The sequence below is a fragment of the Gekko japonicus genome, unplaced genomic scaffold (assembly GCF_001447785.1).
Source record: "Gekko japonicus isolate JY-2015 unplaced genomic scaffold, Gekko_japonicus_V1.1 scaffold820, whole genome shotgun sequence".
Lineage (NCBI taxonomy): Eukaryota > Metazoa > Chordata > Lepidosauria > Squamata > Gekkonidae > Gekko > Gekko japonicus.
The window spans coordinates 630,567-648,584 of NW_015160861.1; the positions used below are offsets into that span (position 1 = coordinate 630,567).

At 46.7% G+C, this 18,018-nt stretch overlaps 1 protein-coding gene across 1 annotated transcript in view; it reads right to left on the reverse strand.

Moving 5' to 3' along the window:
* The window catches only part of LOC107119417 (dynein heavy chain 9, axonemal-like), a 115,729-nt gene that overhangs the window by 56,921 nt on the left and 40,790 nt on the right, over window positions 1-18,018 (reverse strand). Inside the window, exon 6 of the mRNA XM_015421885.1 lies at window positions 15,542-15,669. Within this exon, the coding sequence (XP_015277371.1) occupies window positions 15,542-15,669 (128 nt within the window). The remainder of the gene's footprint in view (window positions 1-15,541; window positions 15,670-18,018) is intronic.

The following is an 18,018-nucleotide window of genomic DNA, read 5'->3' on the forward strand; positions in this document are numbered from 1 at the left end:
CCATCAGACTCGCTCGTTGATTTGTGGTGTTCAGGTTTGTTGGCCCCCTGTTGAATTGGGGTCAGGTTTTGACGCACTTCTTGGGTTGCCTTATCAGCGGCCTCTGCGGCAACAGCCTCCGAGTAGGCCACAGCATAGGTGAGAGCCGTTCATGTGAAAAATCACTGCTGTAGCTTCTCGTCCATGCCACAGACGAGTCGGTCGAGGAGCGCTTTCTAGAGGTCGGTGAAATTGCACGGGCGTGCAGCCTTCCGCAAGGCCGATACGTATTCAGCAACTGTCTCGTTTGCTGCCTGGGACCGCTTGTAGAACACGTGCCGGCTAGCGATCTGTGAAGGTTGCAGTGCAAAATGCCCCTTCAGTTTCAGATTGAGTTCAGCCAGGGACACGGTTTTGATTTCAGCCGGAGTGACCAAAGACCGAACAATGTCAAAGAGAGCCCTTCCGCAGGAGCTGAGGAGTGTCACCTTCTGCTGGTCCTCACCTTCAATCTGGTTAGCCTGGAGGTGGAACTCGAACCTGGTCAGGTAGGAATCCCAGTTTTCGAGGTCGGGTTCGAATGCCTCGAACCGTGGGTTGACAGCCATCACTGCTCTTGGTGTAGGCACTGGCACAAGTGCTGCAACTACTTGATCAGACAGGTCTCGTTCTTCTGCCCTGGGTTCCTCAGGGGCTTCTAGGTCGTCTGCCGTCCTGGCGTTGGTCCAGCAAGACTCGAGGCAGCAGGTGAACAGTGATAACAGCTTTATTGAACGAAGTATGAAGAAACCAGAACGAGACAAACAACAGAGCAACAGGCTCCTTTTTAAACAGTCCGGGCTTGGCGTGCCACGCCCATATGTCAGATAACATCCAATCAGATACTGTACATAAAGACCAATCACTTTGCTTCCCTCCAGAACTTCCATTGTTCTGTCGGTTTACAATACCTTGCATCAGACTCAAGCTCAATACATACATACAATCCATTCCAGACATAACATGGCCTCACTGGATGCTTCTCTAACCAGTTTTCGAATCTTCAAGTGACAAGGTTTCTGTACCTTTTTCTTTAGCAACTGATCCCACTAGCCCATTATTTTTTCTTAAAAAAAAATACTTTGTAGAATTCCTCCTGCACATTCTCTTGCATATGGAGAGAAGGGCATATGGACTGCCAGCAATGATGAATGGTATTCCATGAGCACATAAGCTTCTTTTCCCTGTCCATAGCCAACAACAGAGAAGTCCCACATCAAGCCAAATCCAGCCTTGTAGGATCATAGCCTCCATGAAGAATGATGTGCAATTACTTTGCTTATCACAGCTCCCTCCCCCTTGCCATGCCGCCCTCCTTTTTTAGCCTTATTTCATGATGCATGGTTCTTCATCTCAGGCTAGAAAAGTGTTGGACACAATGGAAGCAAAGCCTTCTCCCAGATTCAAAGCACCCCAAATAGGCAATTGCCAATTTCCTAGCTGCTATGTTATCCATTAAAGCTTCCAGTGCTTTCTCAGTAAGGAAACCAGCCTGGCTACCTACTCCCAGTTTTGCACTTTGAAATTCCACAAAATGCACAGACATTCACACACATACCCTTTTATTTTATTTTTTTAAGCCAACTGCCATTTGTTCAGCAGCAGAAATGTGGGTGAGGGTGTAATGTGTCTGTGGCTCCTGTCAGAGAAACAGATTGTATATAACATTCAAAGGACTGAGGGTGCATAATAAATGACTGGGAAACAGTCCAAGGACGGATAGGACAAATGCATGAAATGTACACAACAATATGCATAGGTATCCAAATTTTGCTTTTAAAAAACAGACTTCCAAGTCTGTGGATCTCACAAAGTAAAACACGTATCATGAAGACGTAAGAGTTGCTATGGTAACTCCCGGAAATAGTACCATACAAACTAGCAATTTACTTCATCATGGATTCCCTCCCACTCCAGTCAGTAGAGGTACACTGTAAACGTAAAACGTACCATGGGGTTATCTTCCCCAATTTATACACACATACTTTTCCAGGACCATTTGACCACCTTGTGTCACAAAGTTGGAAGCAGACCAGCTGCAAACAGGCAGTGCAATATAAAAAGGGAAACTTATGAAGCCTTTTATGACCTGCCAGGAACATCTTGCTTAAAGCATCCTCACCATACTAAGAACAGCATCAGTCAGAGATGACAGGCTATTCTGTTCTGGATTTTGCTCCAGCTTGGCTTCTCAACTGCACTGGTCTTCCCCCTCCCTTACACACAGCATTATTTGCCTGTTGATGTTTTATTCTTCAAGTTTTTCCCTGTTCTTTTTTCAAACCACTACAAAAGTGGTGGTGGGAAACGGATGCAATTATGAAGCCAAGCTGGAGCAAAGACACCGTGTGGAAAGGCCCAGTGAGAAACAATGCAATGAATGAACTATCTTAGGGTCAAACTGGACAGGGCTCTGGAAGATCCATGATAGGATCTTCACAATGTTTTTAAAAATGCTAAAGCAGCCACATGGAGGCCTAATTTCAATTTGGACTGCAGGGAGTGGGGAAATGCCATTTCGCTGACTGAAAGCAACACACATACAACCGTGTATGCACGTACTATAAACAACCCCAAAAAGATAAAAGACAGCCTTCTTCCTTTAGGGCTAACTGCATCACGAGAGGGTTGTTTTTTAATTAGCAAAACCACACAGAGGTAGCAGAAATTAAACACACACAGCCCCAGTTTAAATCAGAACATTAAAGCAGATACATTTAAAAAAAAAAAAAAAAAGTTTTTAAAAAACGCTATGAGGATCCAGTCACAGTTCTTCAAACATCATGTGTAGTGTGATACTTAATTGAGTGAGCAGGAACTTAAAGAACACCAGTGTTCCTTGATAGCTGGGAAGATGGTTGCCAACTGCACGATGGGATATTCTTGGAGATTTCATGGAGGAATATGAGAAGGTTGAGTTTGGGGAAGGGGAGAGCTTAGTGGAGTGTAATGCCATAGAATCCACCCTCCACAACAGCCATTTTTCTCTGGGGACACTGATCTTTATAGTCTGAAGGTCAGCTGTAATTCTAGGAGATCTCCAAGTCCCACCTGGAGGTTAGCAACCCTCGCTGGGAATATGTTATCTGTCAGTTAGTGAAAATGGGCAGAGAAACAGCTCTGAACAAGTTTTATAATCTAAAGTTTGAGAGAGGCGGGCAAAAAGAAGAGCGTTTAACTGAAAATTAGCAAAAACTGGGATGCGTCATACACCCTTGGATTTGCCTGAAATAATGGCTCACTGGGAATCTGATGTTGGATTAGCAATTTTGCTGCAGGTTCTTAGGAACTGATTTATCCCTGCTGTGCTCTGCTTATACATTTGTAAATAAATAAAACAATATTACAGAGACACTGGATCTCTTCACCCAAAGGAAATGATACCCAGTAGCACTGCACCAGAGTTTCTCACTACTCAAGGAAGCAGAGAATAAGTGTCACTATAAATTGACTGTCTTTGGCCACAATACAATCCTTTCCCTTTAAGCAAGTGAGAAAGGATTGCATATGTGCACTGACAACTCACCACCACAAATAACATCTGTTTGGGTTACATCAAAGTCTGGGGGGGGGCTTGTTGAACAGGGTCTCTTTACAGGTGAAGCTCACATCCTCAACTCACGCAACGATTTTCTCACCTAACATGGCTCTTGCTGCTTGCATCTAAACAGAACTCATTCTTAAAAACAGATTCATTACAATGCTGTCAGCTAATGCTGCCATGTGTTGGAATGTTCAGCCAAGGAGATGTGCTCGCTCCCCTCCCCCACTCCTCCCCTCCTTTGCTTGCATTTATCTTGCAAGTGTCCTTGAGGCTAGAGGCGCTTCTACCCGAGCCTCCTGCTGGGAAACTAATGGCTGGGTGTAGCCCATGCTTAATAGTGCTTGCTTATTGGCTTTGTAGTATCAGGGGTTATCAGGGGGTCTCTTTTGAAGGGGGTATATCCCAAAAGCCCCGTGCCTCTCGCACCATTCCTCATACAAGAGTTCATGGTGTCTCAAGTACTTTCTCTCTCAATAAACTGAATCTTCTGAAGACCTGGTGCTGAGTGTGATGACTGGGAACCCTGACAAATGCTTAGCGGAACTCAAAAATAAGATATTTGGAATATGTGATGGTAAGACAACTGGGCATGCAGACAACCAATTAATGAGGGTTACCTTGATGGTTACCCAAATATACCTTGATGGGTACCTTGATGGTAACCCAATTTCAGTATTATAGCACACACAAAAAAGTTGTGTCTTGGCTTGTTTGTGAAAAAGCTCCTTCCCCTCCAATCCCGAAGCATCTATCATGTCATCCAATTATTTAGCATGTAATAAGGAAATCTCTGCCAAGCTTTGATCAGTGCCTTGCTGTGGTTGAGCTGTTCATTGTTATTTAATGTTGTGCATGAACCCAGCTCATTGAAGCAACAATGCATGAAAATGAAAAGCCCTTCAGGGATTCAATTAAGTCAATCATTGAATGAAGGATGGTAACATTCTGACTAATGGATAAAGATGGTGATTAAATTAGGAATGGCTAGTACTTCAACTCTTCCAGGTAATAATGGATTCCAGCCCCCAAGTAGTTACAACACTTGGCAGCAGTTATGACAGTGTGTCAGATTCCCTGTGCATTTTGCATTTTACAGCTTGCCTGCCATTGAGAGAGAAGGTTCCTCTCTCTGTCTTTGATGTGCCCTGGGCTTGTCACCTTAGCAGTGCCAAATGTCCTGGCTTCTCAAATATCTGTGATGCTGTTTTCCTTGGGGGGACATGCCTTTGGGGGGGGGGGGAGAGCTGACAGTTCTGGTGGGAAAATACTGTGGGGTGAATGGGTCCTGATCTTTAGTGCCTTTACTTGAATCTACTATATCTGCAACCTTTGTGAGTTCAACTTCAGTCCTAACAACAGACGTGTCCAGGATGGTATCTATCAACTGTCCCAATAAAGTTAGCTTTCTTCAAACTGACTGGTGTTGAGAACTGATTTAACCAGGATCCTGAGAAGTTGTTAGGACTCCTTTTTTCCCTTTCTCAACCTCCTGCACCACAACCATGATGAGTGGAGAGGACGGGGAAGTCTCTACAACTTCGGCGGATGGCACTGTGCCTGAGCAAGGGACCACGGTGGCCCCGGTCGTGAACACGGAGTCCAAAGGAGTGGAAAGTGGGGTGCAGACTCAAGACTTCTGGGCAGCAATCCCCACTTGGGCTGAGCCCATCTGAGTGGCGACTCCTGATCCGAGGCTCAAGAAATTGGCGTACGATAGCACCCAAAGGTGCTATAGATGCTCATTCCAGGAGGACCCAGAGTGCATTCAAGCCACGGAGAAGTTGAGTGTCTACGCAGGGAGTTCAGAGGTGAGGCTGAAGAGATCAGATGAGAGATGCAGAACATGATGCTGGAATTACCGGGCATCATCATGGATGTCATCCAGCAAAAGTTCCGGAATCGCAAACGGCCCCAGGATGGAGCTAGGAGGGCGCCACCGGCCCCTCCGCAAGTGCCCCCCCTCCCTGGCACCCCCAGTCGTCCCTACTGGCCCGGCTGGGGTGACCATGCTGCCTGCAACCCCGGTGACTCCAGAGTGACCATGCGATGCCCTGGAAGCAGCATTCGATGGCACCCCAGAGAAATTGGCGTTCTTACATGATTGGGGCCCCACTTTTGCCACAGATGAGCACCGTGTGGATTTTATTGGGTTGTGCCTCAGGGACCAGGTGGCCAACTGGTTCATGGGTCTACACAATGTCTGGGCCCCGGAACTCTGAGATGTGAATGCCTTTATATGGGCACTCCAATGTCAATACAAGGACCCCCTGGAGCTGGAGAGAGCACACACCCATCTGAGGGGCTTGTGCCAAGGTGGGCACTCAGTACGGGAGTAGTCAGATGAGTTCAAAATGCACACTGCAAAGCTCCAGGGTTGGCCTGAAGAGATCCTCATCGAATTCTACCGGGCCAGGCTGAACCACTGAATTCTAGATTGGGCCCTGGCCCAGGGCAATCCACTAACCCTGAATGGGTGGGTACAGATGACCTCCAAGGTGGAGAACCGCTCGAACCTCTTACAGATGTATTGCCAATGGACTCTTGCAAGGGCGGCAGCTGCAATGGCACCACGGGGAACGAAAACCAAGGCAAGGGATGTTGTCAAAGAACAAAGGATGCGATGGGGCCTGTGCCTAAGATGTGGAGCCTTCAGGCACTTCGCAGCCAGTTGCCCTCTCAACAAGAGCCCTGGGGATGAGAAGGCAAGTGAGTGCAAGCCCTTCAAGAAAAAGGGGTGTGGATGGGAGAGCAGGGATAGTTGGATGGGACCTCTTCCAGTGGAGACGAGCCCAATGCGCCAGCAGGAAAAGATTGGGACCTGCTGTGAAGGGCGCAACCTGGCAAGTTCGAAAGTCCCATGCACCAAGTTCGGTGAGAACCTCTCCCCATTTGTTTTATGTGACAGTGACTGTAATAAACCTTGAGCAGGGCACCCAGATACAGGTGAGAGCCCTGGTTGACTCTGGGTGTGCCTGAGACTTAATCAGCCCCACAGTAGTCACCGGGCTAGGGGTACCTGTCCAAGTATTGCCAGAACCTACAATTTTCACCCAGATGGATGGGTCCCCAATGAAAGATGCGTGCAGGTATCAAACTGTGCCAGTGGTGATAGGGATGGGGTCCCATTGGGAGCAACGCACGTTCATTATTACCCCTGCTGCAAAATTCTCGATGGTACTAGTCAACTCCTGGCTATGAGATAATGACCCATACGTTCAGTGGAGTGGGGGGGCTGTACTTCCCAGATCCCTGATGCTAGGTCCATGGATGGAATCCTGAGGGGGGGGTTTGCCAGCTCCCATTTCAGAGTGTGCAAGGGGGTGCATGTAGATGTTAAATAACATCGGGGATAACACTGCCCCTTGAGGAACCCCGCAGACCAACAGGTACCTCTGGGACGTCTGTTCCCCTAACGCCACCCTCTGTCCCTGACCTTGGAGGAAGGATGATGTACCTCTGGGACATCTGTTCCCCTAACGCCACCCTCTGTCCCTGACCTTGGAGGAAGGAGATGAGCCATTGCAAGGCAAGCCCCTGAATTCCTATGTCGGCGAGGTGATGGATCAGTAACTGATGGTCGACCATGTCAAACGGCACTGACAGGTCCAACAACAACAGTACCGCCGTGCCATCTCGATCCAGTTGCCTTCGGAGGTCGTCTGTGAGGATGACCAGTGCCGTCTCCATCCCATGGCCTGGCCAAAAGCTGGACTGGAATGAGTCTAGGATGGAAGTTTCATCTATAAAGCTCTGCAACTGAATCGCCGCCACTCTCCCAAGTAATTTGTCCACATAGGGCAAATTGGAGACCGGCTGATAGCTGGCCAATTCGGCTGGGTCCAAGGATGATTTTTTAAATAGAGGGTGGATCATCACTTCCTTGAGTGCCCCCGGGAACAGTCCTTCAGTGAAGGACTTGTTGCTAATATCCCTGAGGGCACCTCACAACCCCTTGCAGCCAGCTTTTTTGAGCCATGAAGGGCATGAATCAAGGCAGCACGTAGATGGGTGTACCATTGAGAGCAATCTATCGACTTCCTCAAGGGTGAGTGGACTGAAATAAACCAGAATAGAACCAGAAGACGTGCATAGGGCATCGAGTTCACTCACTGTCTCAACTGTGGTGGGGAGATTGCGGCGGAGGAACAGGACTTTATCTGCAAAGTAGCTCGCAAAAGCCTCACAGCCAATTTCCAATTCCCTAGCATTTGATCTGCCCTGTGGCAGCTCTGTTAATGACCGAATAATTCTAAACAATTGTGCTGGGCGTGAGCTTGCAGCCGCAACCGCAGTCGCGTAGAACTCTCTCTTCCCGGCTTTGACTGCCATCTCATAGGATCTCATAAACGTCCTATAGGATGCTCTTGTTGCTTCATCACAAGCATACCACCACCGTCTCTCTAGTCGTCTGAGCCCTCATTTCATCAGTCACAGCTCCTCGGTGTCAGGTAGCCCTGTCATGGATCTGGAATGTGGAGGGGTGCCCTCCTCCTCGTTTTCAGCTCTTCCCTGTCCAGCTACTGTGCGCTATCTCTGGCTTGACCTTGTAGACTCCAGCTGCCTTTTCCTCTGTGGGAAAGTAATGGCTTTTTGCTGTGCCTGCTTGCCTGCTTGCTTTTGCCCACTTTGACAAGTGCTGAGCTGAGATCCACGACCCCAGTGAAGTGTTGGAGTATGAGAGGAAGAGAGTATTATCTCTCCTAGTAGACTGAGTCTGATTCAGGTAGAAGAGGAGCGCCCTCTTGACATTGAGAGTGTGAAGAAGGTGCTGTTCTTCCCCGTCAGGGTGAGGGAAGAAGTCAGGCAGGAAGATTTCGGAGTTCAAATGAAATTCCGACACTGTCTTTGGTAGAAAAGAGACGTCCAGCAGCAGATGTACCCCATGTGGCAGGAAGACTAGGTATTGAGGATCACGGTGTAGTGGCATCAGTTAACTGACCCTCCTGGCCAATGTGATTGCCACCAAGAACACAGTTTTCCGTGCCACATATTGAAGGTTGCAGGAAGCCATAGGTTCGATGGCTTTCTCGTGAGATGGCAGAGCACCAAGGGTAAATTCCACAATGGTGTCAGAGCCCTCACAGGGGGATATAACTGCATGAGTCCTTGAAGGAACTTCTTCGAAATGGGATGTGTGAATATTGAATAATTGTCCAATCCTATGTAGTAGGAAATGGTTGCCAGATAGACCCTAATAGGGTTAGGGTTAGGGTCCTATGAGTGGCAAAGGCCCTGATCAGCGAGCGACAGGAGGAACTTGAGGATCTTATCCAGGCTCACAGACCTCAGTGAAGTAATTGGAGTCTGCAAGAAGGAAAGGAACCTAAGCCACTTCCTCTGATAAGAAAGACGAGTGGACGCCTTTCTAGCATTGATAAGAACCTCTGAGACACGATCAGAGAAGGTTATCGACTTATCTGCCAAACTGTCAGTTTCAGATTCTCCACTCCGACGTAAAGAAGTGATGCGTTTTCTGCTAGGAGGAAATCCAGCTCTCTGGAGAAGTGGTGGTACCTGCCCCTCGCGAGTCGGAGAAGAGTGGTGAACCACGGTTGCCTGGGCCACCATGGAGCCACTAGGATACAGTTTGGCCTGACTCCGGCTAGTTTCTGCACTACTCGTAAGAGGAGGGGTAGAGTAGGAAACATATAGAGGAGGCCATCTCCTAGGGAGAGAGGGTCCACTCCCCCCTGACTACAAAAGAAAGGACACTTTGAATTCTTTCTGGAGGCGAATACATCTATCTTCGGACTGCCCCATTTCTGAAAGAGTGGGCGAAGGTAAGTCCAACCCAGCTCCCACTCGTGACGCTGAGTAAGACCCCTGCTGAGAAGGTCTGCCTTCACATTGCAGGTCCCTGGAATGTGAGTGGGCACAGGGAAGATTTCGTTGGTCATACACCTTTCCCAGAGGGTGACTGCCAGATGGCAAAGGCTCCAGGACATCGTCCCACCTTGATGATTGACATAGCTGAGCGCCGTCATATTGTCTGTCAGAACAGCTACGCAATGCCCTTGAAGGATGGGCTGGAAAGAGTTCAGCACCAGATTTATTGCCAGCAGTTCCAGATAGTTGATGTGCTTTTTTGAATTGAGAGCATCCCACTGGTACCCGACACACAGGCCGTTGAGATGGGCTCCCTATCCCCACAGGGAAGTGTCAGTGGTGAGAGTGAGATGCAGATTTGGTGGTTGAAAAGGTGCACCCTGGGTCAGGTTGGATTCCACTGACCACCACAATAGGGAGTCTCGCACATTCGGTGGGGGTAGGAGATGGACGGTGGCTCATGCAGATTGGCTTGAAGCATTGCAAGAATGACATCTGCAGAGGTCTCATGTGCAGCTTGGCGAACCAAAGTATGGCTGTAGTGGCTGACATGTGGCCCAACAGACACTGGATTGGAAAAGCCATGGACGAGGTACTTTTACGCACTTCCTTTGTGAGAGACGACAGGGTAGCCGCTCCGTCTGCAGGAAAGTAAGCTCTGCATGTCATGGAGTCGAGAACCACACCAATGAACTGTATCCTCTGTGAGAGTTGCAGGTGAGACTTCTGAAAGTTGACCTGGAGGCCCAGGGAGGACAGGATGTGGAGTGTCTGGGAAATGTGATTCTCCAGGAGCGACAAGAAATCTGCCTCTAAGAGCCAATCGTCTATTTAGGGAAATATGGTAATTTCCTGTAGATGAAGATAGGCCACCACCACTACCATCATCTTGGTGAAGACCCTTGGCGCCGTGCAGAGGCCGAACAGGAGACACTTGTACTGGAAATGGAGGTCCGCTATGGCAAATTGGAGGTACTTTCAACGAGACGGATGGATATTGAGGTGAAAGTACGCATCCTGGAGGTCGATGGTCGCCATCCAGGACCCCCGAGCCCGAAGAGGGAGGATTACTCGCAACAATGTCATTTTGAATTTGCAGTATTCCACAAAGACATTGAGGCCCCGTAGGTCTAAAATTGGGCGCAAGCCCCCGTCTCATTTGGGAATCGCAAAGTAATGGGGGTAAAAACTTGTTCCCTCGTATGCCTTTGGCACCCGTTCCATCGCATCTTTCACCAAGAGAGAAGTGACCTCCTGGAGAAGGAGGGGAGAGGGAGGGATGGCCAGGAAAACAGGCAACATTGGATAGTCCACAAATTCTATTGAATAACCGTGGGTTAGGATGGATAAAACCCAACCATCCAGGTAGGAATGGGGAAAGGCGGGTGGAGGCCCTGAAGCAATCTGGGGCAAGTCAAACACCCGGTTTGGAAGTCTTTTGAGGTTTTGCCCTAGACTGCTGCTGTTGCGGGCCATATGTGGACTATGCAGGGTATTGGTACTGTTGGTGATGGCCCTTAGGTGACTGACATGGTCTCCAGGTACCCTCTGGGGACGGTTTGTTAAATGGGCGTTTGGAACTGTATCGAGACCAGGAACGCTAGTGGTACGGCTTGGAAGGAGCAGAAACGCCCAAGGACCTAGAGGCCTTTATGCTCTTGTCCATCTCCTGCAGAGCAGAGTCAGTAGAGGAGTGTAACAGGCCGTCACCGTCAAAGGGGAGATCTTCTATGTATGCCCTGGTATCAGGTGGCAAAGAAGTCATTCTCAGCCAGGAGTGCCTACAAAGGGTGACCAGTGAAGACATAGTTTTGGAGAAAGTATCCAGTGAGTGCTTAGATGAATTCAGAAGCTGCTTCACCAGAACCATGCCTTCCTTTTGTAGGGTTCGGGCTGCTTGAGTTTTGTCCTCAGGAAGAAAGGGCAAGATGTCAGAAAGTTGTTGCCATAATGCATACTGGTACCTACTCATACATGCAATGTAATTGGATGTTTTGATTCCCAAAGCACGCACTGAGTAAAAGTGTCTCCCAAAAGCATCAAGCTTCTTGCTTTCCTTGTCAGAGGGAGTCGTATGAGTGCATCTAGTTCTGGAAGAAGAGGAGACAACCATGGAGTTTGGTTTTGGATGGACGTGTAGAAAACCAGCTCCTTCCTCTTGCACTCTATATGTGTGATCCAGTCTCCGTGTCGACACCAGTGCGGATGAGGGCTTCTCCCAGGGCATCTGCATTACATGTAGGAGTACTTTTGACATTGGAAGGGAGATCGCTGTGGACGTGTCCATCTAGACAACATCATAAACTGCGTCCGATATCGATGGTTGAGGTTGGACGATAGACAGACCCAATGAATGAGCCATTCTTTTGACTAAATCTCCATAAGAAGACAAGTCCTCAGATGGGGAGATTGGGAGGTCTTCGGAGACCTTATGTTTTGGAGACATAACTCCCTGTGAGATCTCACCCTCAGACTGGTCGACATCAGAAGTGACTGGAGAGGCCTCGGAAGGCGATGGAGACTTCTGGATAGGAATTGGCAGTGTATGAAGCTCCTTCAGAGTAACTGACGATGGTGGTGGAGGAGGCGATGGAAGACAAGGCACGACTTGCCTCGAAGGAGGAGATTTCGGTGGTTTGGAGAGATGTGGACGGTGGTTTGGAGAGATGTGGATGGTGGTGGATGATGTGGAGAGCGGGGTAGGGTCAAATGGTGGTCCCAATCCTCCAGTCTCATAGGTGTCAGCCAAGGCATCGATGCCGAAAGAGGGTAGGAAGAGAACCAGTATGGTATGTGATGACGATGAGCCCACGGGGAAAGCATTGATGAGTGATGTTGGTATCGGGAAGGAGAGCCCTGACCTGAAGGTGGCTTGGGTGAATAATCCCTCCTCGGTGATCGGGATGAGTGGTGCCGATCAAGACGGATCCTATATCCATCCCATCGACCTTGATCATCCACGCAGACTGGAGAACGGATCAGTCATCGGGTCGATATCGACGGTCTGGGTCAGAACGACCGCTGGTCCAGGAGGAAGCGGACCTAGAGCGTCGGCTGACACCAGAAGCCGCTATTACCTCACCTTCAGCTTCGGAAGCCGATACAAATGGGGAGCATCATCCAAGGTTCATGTCTTGTACCGGAGGGTTAAGCTGCCTGACTGGAGAGTCAAGAATTTCATTCAGTGGCATCAATTGTACATTCGGCAGCTCCGGCATGGACTGATGCATCAATAGGGAGTGTGACTGTGATATTGTTGGCAGCGCAGAGCCCTTAGGGAGTACTACACTGCTCACCTTGTGAAACTTATGTGAGTTCCCAGTGGACAACTTGTGGGAGGTATGTTCCTCAGACTTATTCCTCTTCTGTTTCTTCGCTGGTGTTGAGGCAGAAGAAGCAGACTTGGAAGAGTGCTTCTTGGAGGGGGTTGGCCCCGTATCAGAAGCAGATTTGACTGGTCGAGGTGGTCTCAGCGTTAAGAGGGTATCCGTGGATCCTGGCGTCGAAGTCAATGGTTTCGGTGGGGGATCCGTCAATACTGATGGTTTCTGAGGGACTTCGGTCAACATAGTTGAAGATGGAGGGGCAAGGGCCAATTCCCAAAGGGCGACTGTCAACCTTGCTGCTCTATTTTCGCGCGTTTGGTTTGAAAGTTTTGCACAGAAAGCACAACCCTCTGGACGGTGAGATTCACCCAAACAAATTATACAGACTGTGTGTGAGTCTCGCGGAGCTAACTTACTCCCACATGAGGCACACCTCTTAAAACACCCCCACTTCTTATCCATAAACAGTTCCTCAGACGTGAGGGGAGGGGGTTGACGATCCGAAGACCACAGAAAGTTCTCACCCGCCACCTCCTCTAACAGTTCTTGACAAAAAGTCCAATATTCTAAGAAATAATCCAATGGAAGAAGAAAAATTAAGAATTCCCGAGGTGAGGAGAATAGGAACAAGCACCAACTGATGAAAGCTGCTAACAGCGAGGCGGTCAGAAAAGAACTGGCAGGATGTCCATGCTCCACCCCCCTGGGCATGCTCAGTTGGGGTTCCCACGCAGGCTCAGGGTGGAGGCGCGAAAATCCCGTTGTGAGCTATGTACAACAGCAATCAGATCAGCGCAGGTGCACAAGAACCCATAGGTGTGATGCACAGAGACCACGAAGAAGATCCATTATGAACTCTCTTACTCCTGACACCATCTCTTACCTACCTTCATGGCCTCTGGTGTGTTGCTCAGAACTGAAACAACTTTTAGACGCCTTGAAGTCAGGGAAAGCCCCTGATATAGATTTAATTTCCCAAGAGTTAATTAAGAGAAATGCTGAATGGTGGGTCCCTGTTCTAGCATCCCTATTTACACAAATTGGTCACTCAGGAAAAATCCCCAAGGACTGGGCGACTGCCATAATTATTCCATTATACAAGAAAGGCAATAAAGAAGACCCTAATAATTACAGACCCATAAGCTTCCTCAGCATAGTGAGCAAACTTTATGCAAAACATCTATTATGGAAATTTAGAGACGTTAGAAAATGATTTCTATATGGCAGACAAACAAGCTGGATTTAGAAAAGGTCACAGCACATTAGATCATTGTATGATTTTGGACTACCTGATTGCCAAATATTCATCTAAGTCAAGTATATCCCTTTATGTGGCCTTTCTTAACCTTAAATCAGCCTTTGACACAGTCTCTAGAGTTATTTTATGGGATAAATTAAGCTCTACCAACATCAACAGGCGCCTACTCTTTCTTATCCAGGTCCTTTATAATCAGATTTCGATAAGGGTAAAATATACTCCCAAGGGCACCTGACAGATCCCATTAGTACAAACAAAGGGGTTCAACAGGGTTGTCTTTTGCCCCCCCCCCCTTTTTAACTTTTATATTAATGACCTGGTGGTTTACATTGACAAGCCGGAGTGTCATCCTCCAAAACTTAGTAACAAACATGTTGGTGTTCTTCTATATGCTGATGATGCGGTTCTTTTGTCAAGAACACCTATAGGCCTTAGAAGAGCACTTAAATTATTTTCTGAATATTGCCATGACAATAGTTTAGAGATAAATTACTCCAAAACCAAGGTAATGTTTTTTGCTAAAAGGTCACCAAAATCTTATCACTGGACTCTAAATTCCTTCTCTATAGAACAGGTTTCTAGTTTCAAATATCTGGGGGTTTTGTTCCAGGAAAATGGCTCAATATCTAGCAATATAAGCAAGGCAACATTAAAGGCCAGCAGGAGAGCTGGGGCTATCCAGAAATGGCACAAAGGGGGTAAATCCATAATAGCAGCCCTCCATTTATTCAAGGCCAAATCTCTTAGCCAACTCACTTTTAGTACCCCCTTTAATATCACTTCAAATTTTAAAAAACTGAAGGCTGTTCAATCTAAGTTTCTGAGAACAGTCCTCCAAGTCCCCCCTGGTACTTTAAATGCCTTGATCAGAACAGAAACAGGCATGATCCCGGTGGAAACTTTAATGCATGTTATATATGACTGCAGGGCATATAGCCACTTTTGTGATATTCTCCCACTCTCTACAACTACTCTATTCTCAACTAGTCAAAAGATACAATTACTGAAGAACCTCCTAGAAAGTAGGCTCCCTGAGGTTACAGCTAAACTTGCCAAATTTGGCTGGTTAGCTGTAAGGACTAGAAAGCTGCTAGTGAAAGGCAAATAGATGTAATTTGCTATAGGACTTAACAGGTTTTACTTGCACACGCTATTTAATATTTCATTTTATTCATGTTTGTGGTTTTATGAATTTTGACAAATTTAATTTGACTACTGTATTAAAGTTCTGGCTTTTGGTGTGAATAAATTTGAAATTTGTTTTGGGGGATGCCTTCAGAAGATTAATTCTTTAATTTGCTCAGAGAACAAAAAAAAGGATTGGCTGCTTCACCAAGAGAGAAGCCATCAGAGGGGCTAATGCCCAATGCCTTTTTGCCATTTCTATGGAAACTACCATCCAGCTTCCAAACTGTGATAGCAACTGCTGATATGCAGACATTCGGCCTTACCAAGTGATATCACATTGCTACTCTGACTTGTTGCATAATCATCTGTCAGTCAATGCTGATTTAACCACATTCAGCAGTGGAAGAGATCATCAAAAGCTTTTTTCAAAATAAACATTACCTGCAGGATAACCCAATGTCCTTCCGCTGCAGCCAGGTCTAAGGCCTGCTCTGCCACTACCTCCTGGCCTTGCCCAAGTGAGACATTATGGAAATTCCTGTTATTAAATGTGTAGCCAAGTTTCTTCCCTGAAATGCAAAACAAACGTTTTCAGATGTTAGTCAGAACATCTCACACAGCAGCAGGAGCACAGATATTGCTGTGATCTCTTTTTTGCTACCCAGATGTGCTAATGTGCAGAAATTAGGGTGTGATGCTGTTTCTATCAGATCTTCAAAGTCTGGATTGGCTTTTGATTCACTAGATGCATGCAAAAGCAGGCGAGTTCAGTCTCTGTGCACTGTGAGCATAATCCCCCACAAAATCTAGAAGGACTGGTAAATTGTAGCTAAACTACAAAGCATCATAAGTTCACAATACAAGGAACCACGGTGTTTGGGAGACTAAAGATACAAAGCACACAGGACATGCAAATATACGAACTGTAATAAAGATTTTAATAAATGATACCCCATGTGATTCAATATCTATAAATTTCTGTTCTATGAAACACCTAATTTCTATCTCTATTATCAACCATATGTTTCACCTATACAGTATATTCAATCTCACATCAAAAAGTCCTTAGTTTTAAGCTTAAATAATTAAATTAAATTAAATTAAAAACAAGCTCAATAATTTCTACAACAACAGGAACGTCTGAATCACAACATATACAATTCCACGTATATTCAGCAAGAAAAGTTCAATGCATTACATCATGTCAGTTAACTCCAAATTTTACAGGTGAAAATTCAGCAGATAAGCACAGGAGGAGAAGAAGCATGGTTGGAAACAGGGGCTACCCAATTACCTGTTAAACCAAAAATTAAAGCCAGAAGTTAAACTAGTAAGCCTAAAGTAAAAATTAGAAGTGAAATTGACATAATTCAATGGAGAGAAGTCGAAGGATAAAGAGGACATCATGTTGCACACATAGTCGGAAGAAAGAGACCAACACAGGTATTTGGTATAAACTGAAGGGCAGCTTTATTTAACTTTCAGATTAACTTGAGTCAACTGTAACAGGCAAGGACCAAAACTCTCATCAGGATCCTCTGATCCCTTTCCTGACCTTAAACAGGGTGAATCACTGAGCCCGTGGCACAAGCCAACCTTAACATGGCTGTTGCCAGGCAGCAGACATACTAACAACCCTGAAGTGAGCCAGCCACCTCTAGCTGCGGGGAAAGAGGGGATACCCACTCCAGCAGTCCCCATCTGAGGCCCACGCCAAGATACGGTTTGTGCTAGGTGCTCCAACCCCCTATTCAAGGAGGGGCGAGATTCCTGCCAACACCCTAGTTAACAGCACTGCCTCAGAGCTTGAAATATACTGGGTTCGACATGCAAGTAGTGCTGCTCGTGCTTTATTCAATGATCTAGCTCAACTACAAGACAACTCCAGCAGAGCCGAAGCCCTGTTTATAATCCCATCAAACGGCACACCCCAAACACACCACTCCCAACATTAGGCTATTTACACACTAATTGCATCCCGATAGGTGGCTGCCAGGATCCTGCTGGTCTATTGTATTTTTCCCCAAGCTCACCTTCTTTCTGGCAGCCCCAAGTTGCAGGGAGACTTTTTCAGTACACAACAGAGCCAGTTCCCCTACCACAACGACAGTGTGAGGTAGGCAAAAGCACTCCCTTTCTAGGCCAATTTGGAAAAGGGCAAAAAATTCCAACCCAGCCCCAAAATGGTGACCAGCAGAAGCCCACATTGCCAAGGGAGGGAGGGCCAATTGCAAAAAGATTGCCCTGATGTGGGGGAGCGCTGTGCTAATAAGCACTAAACTCCACCCCCGCTGAATACCCGTATGGGTGGGAATCACCCCAACACAGGCCTCTCTCCTTCCATGTGTGCAAAGGAGGCCCTCCATCAGTATGCAACCCATGGGATGCCATCTGTTAGGACCGTATTACCAGTGCGTAGCTAATTAAGGAATACAGAAGGTTCCTGGGCAAAACATTGTGAAATCTCCAGGTCAATTTATTGTTTAAGACTGGTACTTAATAGTAGAATCAGACTTAACCTACCTGATGTACTGCATTGGATTCTCCTGTTGAACTTACTTATTGAATCTTCACGTGTAAAATTTGGAGTTAACTGAACTGATATACTGCATTACACTTTCTAGCTGACTATACCTCTCGAATTGCATATGTTGTGATTCAGATGTTCCTATTGTAGAAATTATTGAGGTCTTATATAATTAAGCTTAGAGTCTTTTTGATATGAAATGGAATATATGTGTAGGGGACCTATATGGTCATAACAGAGACAGAAATTAGGTGTTTCAGAGAACAGAAATGTATAGATATTGAATCACACAGGGTATAGTTTATTAAAATCTTTATTACAGTTTGTATATCTGCATGCATGGTGTGTTTTGTATCTAAGCTAAAAAACTAGGCAGGTTAGAATTCTGCTT